This window comes from Sinocyclocheilus grahami, unplaced genomic scaffold, assembly GCF_001515645.1.
Source record: "Sinocyclocheilus grahami isolate Dianchi unplaced genomic scaffold, SAMN03320097.WGS_v1.1 scaffold368.1, whole genome shotgun sequence".
Taxonomy (NCBI): Eukaryota; Metazoa; Chordata; class Actinopteri; order Cypriniformes; family Cyprinidae; genus Sinocyclocheilus; species Sinocyclocheilus grahami.
Genome location: NW_015505547.1, coordinates 871,676 through 878,551, shown reverse-complemented (window position 1 = coordinate 878,551; position 6,876 = coordinate 871,676). Strand labels below are relative to the sequence as shown.

Sequence of the window (6,876 nt, the reverse complement as noted above, 5' to 3'; positions counted from 1 at the left end):
TCAACAGTAAATTTGTGGCAATAGATACATTTAATTCACTCTTTTTTTATTAGTGATGGCAGTCAATGATGGCAAATTACAATGACCAAATGACAAAACAAGTAGCATAAATGCTTTGAAACAAACAAAATATTGTACTTGACTCAAAACGAAGTCAAACATGTGCAGCGGACATTAATAAATGTAAATGCCAAGCTCAATTATGTTTACATTTATAAATTGAAGATGAGTCAGAGGAGTCTTCCAGATGCCACACAGATATTTCACTCTGAAAAATGAAAAAGCAGAAATTTAATTATTGCTTAAGGATACAATAATTATAATACTTTTCCCAACCAGCAGAATGTTTAAACGGTTGATCCCCCCCCCCAAAAAATAATGAAGTAAAGACATTTTTATCTTTTTCTGTATTTTTATATTCTTTGTGGTTTCTATAAATATTAAGCAGCATTGTTTTCAACACTGATAATACTTGAGCAGCAAATCAGCATATTAGAATGATTTCTGAAGAATCATGCGACACTGAAGACTGCAGTAATGGCTGCTGAAAATTAGGCTTTGCACCATATGAATGAATTACATTTGAAAATATATTCAAATAGAAACCAGTTACTGTAATTTTTTTTATAACATTTTACAATTTTACAGTTTTATTATATTTTTGATAAAATAAAGGCAGTTAAGCACAAGAGACTACTTTTAAAAACATTGTTTTACCAAACAACAGTGTATATGTGCAGTTTATACATATTTATTTAATTTACGTTCATGCAGAAACTTATTTATAGATATAGAGTATACTGTAGCTCAACATATATGTACACTTACATGTACGCAAAGTCAAACTACAGCTGGTGTTTTCACACATATTCTGACAACATACCTAAGATTGTCAGCTGTGCGCTGCACTCAGCACGGCCTAAAGAGTTTTCTGCCACTACTTTGTATTCTCCGTTGTCTTTGGCACCGACTCTCAAGATGAGCATGGAACACACTCCACAGGTGTTAGTGATGTAGTAGTTGGTGTCAGTGTTGAGGCTGACGTTGTTGCGGTACCAGGTAACATGAGGTATGGGGTTGCTTCTCACTGCACAGCTCATGTAGCACTCGTATTTCTCCGGGGTAGTGTGCGTCTTTAGGGGAACCGTGAAAATGGGAGCAGAGTCAAAGTTGCAAGGTTTGGATGGGGGTAAGTTGAGGCTGAACTTTTCTGCAGGAGATAAGAAAGCATGCTAAATGGAACAAAGAATTTCAAGGAGCAGATTTAATATTCTTTATCGAGAGTGGACCAAGAGGTAGAAATACCAGCCAGCTCACCTTTCTTCCTTACAATGCCCCATGTCAGGGACTCAGATGGTTCTGAGAGGCCTATGTCATTTTTGGCATACACACGGAAGTTATATTCCCTTCCTGGCATGATGTTGACTGCTGTGAAGTTGTTGTTGAACAAGCGGTCAGCGACTGTATGCCAGGTGCGTTTGATGGAGTCCCGTTTCATCACCATATAGTGCAAGTGATTATCTCGTTTCTCATCAGGAGATGGTTTCCAAGAAACTGTTAATGTGCCAGGGACATTTTCTTCCAGCTCCACTGGGCCAGGTGGCTTTGGATCATCTGCAAACATGCCAGGTATCCACACAATCCATAACTTTCCTCAATGTTGTCTTTTTGCCAAGTAGGATGTGTTCTTTGATAAAGAAGTTTTTGGTCCTGGAACAGCTAATAACAACCACTGAAGTGAGTGAAATGGTTGATTAATTGCTGAAGACTCAGCACTAAGTCTAACCCTAAAATCGGATTGGTTGATATTGTTCCAGGACGAACAAGTGTGTTTATCCTGAGACACATTCTGCGTGCAAAATTGCAGTAAGCAAATTAGATTTCAGGCTTGATGTGCTTGACTCTCTCACCCGTCACTCTGATCTCAACACTGAACGTCTCCTGACCCACTATGTTCTTGACTATGATGGTGTAGATCCCGCTGTCAGAACGCTCGGCACTGGGAATCAGGAGCTGGGACATCCCATCTGTATTGCTCACAGTTACACGTTTGGACACAGGCATTCCATCTTTCAGCCAGATTATAGTTGGCATTGGGGATGCCTGGATATGAGAGTTAATATTTTATTAAAATAAGTAGATAAGACATCTGAGGATAGGAAAATGCCTGTTTAGTAAATACCACCATTTAGTTCTACAGCATTGGAATACCTCAAAATATATGTTGACCCGAGCTGAATTTTCAGCTCTCACAACCATAAAGCTCTTCATTTTGCGATTGGTGAAATTTGGCCTCACTGAAAAAGAGATTTGAGGAGTAGCAAATTAATGTTGATGTAACAATAATGTTAACAAATACTTGCAAAAATGCAGTAAGTCAAAAGTTTGGATACACACTCATTTTTATTAGTACTACTTTCCAAATTTTAGATTAATAGTGAAGTCAACAAAACGTCTCTAGGTTACGTATGTAACCATGGTTCCCCGAGGGAACGAGACGCTGTGTCGAGTCGCTTTGGGAACGCCCTTGCGTGACCATGTTCTGAAGCACGTGTCAAATCCGTCCAATGGAGCAGCGAGACGTCACGAGCAGCGTGACGTAAGCACCAGAAAGCATAAAAGCACATCCGGCCGGGCGCAAACCAGCTTCGATGAAGTAGCGCCTGCAGGGATGCAGGGAGTATGGCAAAGAGACACAGCGTCTCGTTCCCTCGGGGAACCATGGTTACATACGTAACCTAGAGACGTTCCCCTTCAGGGGACGAGCCCGTCTCGGATCCCTACGCTAAATCCACCCGCGGTCCCCACGACAACAGTCTGCGCTGTGCCTGCCAGCGGGATCACGAGCCTGGCCGCTCTCATCAAACGCAGCCAGGCGAGAGCGGAGCGTGCGCAGCGAGAGCTCGCAGTGATGACAATCAGCTGCTGGAAAGCTGACCGCGCATGCTCTGCTCCTAAACAAACGACACACACATCGTGTGTATCCCCCGCCGCCAGATATCGTGGGCAGGGAGAAACACAGCGTTTGTAATGCCGTTCGCTCGCCATAGACTTTCTCATTGTTTTATATATATATATGAGTGCTTGTGCGGACAGACAACAGTAAATAGACAGACACATACACAGAGCGCTACTGAAGAGCAGAAGCTGGTTTGCGCCCGGCCGGATGTGCCTTTATGCTTTCTGGTGCTTACGTCACCCTGCTCGTGACGTCTCGCTGCTCCATTGGACGGATTTGACACCTGCTTCAGAACGTAGTCGCAAGGGCGTTCCCAAAGCGACTCGACACAGCGTCTCGTTCCTGAAGGGGAACTATGAAACTCACAGCTTCTCTCAACCAACTTCATGAAAGGCATTATAGGATGTTTTTTAAACACAATTAAAAAAAGTTCACATGCATACTGGGCACTTGTTGGTTGATTTTTATCTTACCTGGTCCAAATCATTCAAGTATAAATTATGAACCATTAAATATATGTAAAATGTTAGGTTTTAAAGAAAATGCAATTTATACTTATTTACAAAAATATTTTCAAGCATTCATGCAAAGGGGTTTTAAAGCCTTTGAATTGCTTTGGGTAAAAGCCTTTGAAAATGCATATATGTAAGTTAAATGTTAAAAATCGGAAGAAATGTACAATCAGTGAGGTGCATCCACCTTTTGACTGGTAGTGTACACATTATATAAAAATCATATTATACCAGGTGGAGGCATGGCAATGATGTAGTTGTCCAGATCTCGGGGTTCCCCATCACCTCCTTCATTGGTTGCAACCACTCGGACCCAGTACATAGCCATAGACTTGAGGCCAAGAATTGTATGGGAAGTTGCAATGAGCGGGTTTGAGTTGCAGCGACCCCATTCTGTGTTCTCAGCTGGCCTTAATTCCACAAAATAACCTTTAGCTTCATCCTGGACACCTTCCTCCTCCTTCGGTTTAGTCCAACTCAAAGACAAAGAGGTATAGGTGGAATCTGTGACTTTCAGGTCAATGACTTTACCAGGGGGTTCTGAAATCCCAAATTGAAGCACAAAAAGGTCAAGGTAATTCAGTTGTAGAATTATTATTTTTTCTTGTTCCTTTGTGCTTTATTCCAGCAGATTTTGTATCATAAAAATGCTTATAAAATGTGTTAATGTGATAAATATTTGAGTGTTGTTGACTTACTTTTTGGATCTCTGGCTATCACAAATTCAGAGGGTGTGCTTGGTTCTCCAGCACCAGAGAAGTTGATGGCTGACACATGGAATTCATATTCCATTCCTTCAATAACATCTTTCACATCATACTGTTTGCCTAGGAGAACACAATGAGTGAAATTGGCGCAAGCAAAAGCCTAGCATGTTTTAAAAAACTCACTAAATGGCAGTTCAAAAAGTATATTAGAACTATGAGATCTACGAAAAATAAAGAAAACCTTTGATTGGCTCATCAGGGGGGTTCACTTGACCCCATATGTTGCTGCCCCGTTTACGTTTCTCCATATTGTAGCCAACAATGTTGGTTCCACCAGTGTTGGTGGGAGGTGACCATGCCAAAGTGATGCAGTTCTTGAAGGCACTGACCACTTTGGGTGTAGATGGTGGTCCAGGATATGCTGGAACAAATCAGTCCTTTATATGTAACAGTTTCTATGATAATGAGTGTTTGCTTACATTTTCAGTGATGCTATTTAAGATCTAAACACATGTAACCTCACCTTTGGTGCCAGCCTGGATGTCATTTGTCTCAAAAACATCACTAGTACTCTCTGCAGTCACGGCCCTGATGCGATAGCAGTACCTCCTTCCATGGTCCACATCAGTGTCCTTGTAATGGGGCTCTCCAGGGATATTTCCAATCTTCGTCCAGGTGTTGCGTCCAATCTGGTTACGCTCAATATAGTAGTTTTTTATAGGAGAACCGCCATCGTCCTTTGGGGGTCTCCACTTGAACTCCACACAAGATGCCGAGGCTTCTAATACTTCAACAGGTCCCATTGGGTTGGTGGGTTTATCTGAATTACAAGAAAGAAATTAACCCTGACGAAGGCCTGCTTGGGCTGATACGCGTTGGTATCTTTTTAATATGTAGCCCTGTCTTAGAATAAAGGCTTTTTACTTTGCTTACTATGTGAGTGCCTGGATGTGGATTTTTTTGTGTTTTGCGACAGGATCCACATACTGTATCATTTTTTACAAGAAAGAAATGGCACCGATTTATACTGTAGTCGCACCGGTAGTGACGTCATGGCTGTCGCCGGCCAACGAGTTGGTGTTTTTTCAATGTATGCTTCAGATACGAGTCACGACGAGGCGTTCCCCATAGCGACCCCTAGAGGACGCAGTGTCTCGTTCCCTACTCAGGGAACCATGGTTACATAAGTAACCCGAGACGATCTTGATGGTCTTTGTACAAGGGGGTGTATACCAATGTCTTGTGGATTATGAATTGGATTATATTTGTAAATTCCATTAGGAACTGGTTCTATACATTTCTCTTTACTCTTACATATGAATGTTACATGGCTTTTCATGTACCAACCTAGAACGATGAGTCTTGAAAGGGCCTCAATGGTTCCAAACTCATTTTTGAGCTTCAGCTTTATTTCTCCACTGTCTTTACGTTGACATTTCACAAGTAGAAGGCGACTGTGACTATCTGACTTCTCAATCCTGATGTGATTATCTTCAAGCATCTCTTCACCCTCGTTGTACCACTGCACTTTCATTGGCTCACGACCTACAAAGTCCATTTTGAAAGTTGCATTTTGGCCAACCTTGATTATCACAGGCTCTGAGAATTTAGCCAAGTCATCTTGATTCATCCTTGGTGGGTCTGAAACAGAATACACAAGAGAGTTTACTTTTAAAGTTTCGGTAACACTTTATGGTAAGGGTACATGAATTACCATGAATTCATGCATAAATTAATGTGTGAATTATGCATTACTTCATACATTAATATCTCATGAATTATCAGGAAACTAACATGAGTTCAAAGTCTTTCATTCATGACTTCATGGATGAACAACACCTCATTTAAGACATTAAGTAAGGTGAGTACATCATCATGATTTATAATTTATTACGCATGATCATGATGTTTTCTTTGTTCACAAAAAACAAGGTCTTTACTATCCATTGTGGATAAAGCTATTCTTATGGCGCATGATTAAAAAAAACATTATTTTGTGCATTTAAGACTAGTTGAATTATTAAAGGAATTTACAAACATCCACATTACCTCATGCATGCATACAGGCTAGAACAGTATATCAATTAATGTGAGAAGTAATGTTTTTCATTAAATATGAGATGAGTTATCAAGCATGTTCATATCTTCTTCATATTAGCCTGCAGGTAAATGGACAGACCCCAACATTGGCCAATCACAGCACATAGTATGTGAATTCTGTTAACATCCAAATACAGTAGTCATTATTAACTAAGCATTAGCTTCTCATGACTTCATCATGTTTGTGGCCCCTCAACTAAAGTGTTGACCAGACCCCAACATTGGCCAATCACAGCACATATCACGTGAATTCTGTTAACATCCAAATACAGTCATCATTAACTAAGCATAAGCTTCTCATGATTTCATCATGTGTGTGGCCCCTCAACTAAAGTGGTGACTTGGTCCTTTGGAATACTGATAAACAGTGTGTTATTAATGATGGCATAATTGTGAAATGACAAGAATATGAACATGAAAGTTCAAGCTTTTGCACACAATGTATTGTGTACACAAAGGAACTTTGATCTAAACTTTCTGCTTTATTCATGGTATATGAAGTCACCACTTTAGTTGAGGGGCCACACACATGATGAAATCACGAGAAGCTAATGCTTAGTTAATAATGACTACTGTATTTGGATGTTAACAGAATTCA

The 6,876-nt window shown here is 40.4% G+C and overlaps 1 protein-coding gene across 1 annotated transcript in view; it reads right to left on the bottom strand.

Annotated features, from left to right (window-relative positions):
• Positions 1–263: 263 nt before the first annotated feature.
• The window catches only part of LOC107549306 (immunoglobulin-like and fibronectin type III domain-containing protein 1), a 15,194-nt gene continuing 8,581 nt past the window's right edge, over positions 264–6,876 (bottom strand). The window contains exons 14-23 of the mRNA XM_016230347.1: positions 5,526–5,819; positions 4,702–4,998; positions 4,420–4,599; positions 4,170–4,298; positions 3,703–4,011; positions 2,212–2,297; positions 1,911–2,103; positions 1,318–1,614; positions 884–1,210; positions 264–268 (exon numbers count right to left, since the gene is read on the bottom strand). Of these exons, the coding sequence (XP_016085833.1) occupies positions 264–268; positions 884–1,210; positions 1,318–1,614; positions 1,911–2,103; positions 2,212–2,297; positions 3,703–4,011; positions 4,170–4,298; positions 4,420–4,599; positions 4,702–4,998; positions 5,526–5,819 (2,117 nt within the window). The remainder of the gene's footprint in view (positions 269–883; positions 1,211–1,317; positions 1,615–1,910; positions 2,104–2,211; positions 2,298–3,702; positions 4,012–4,169; positions 4,299–4,419; positions 4,600–4,701; positions 4,999–5,525; positions 5,820–6,876) is intronic.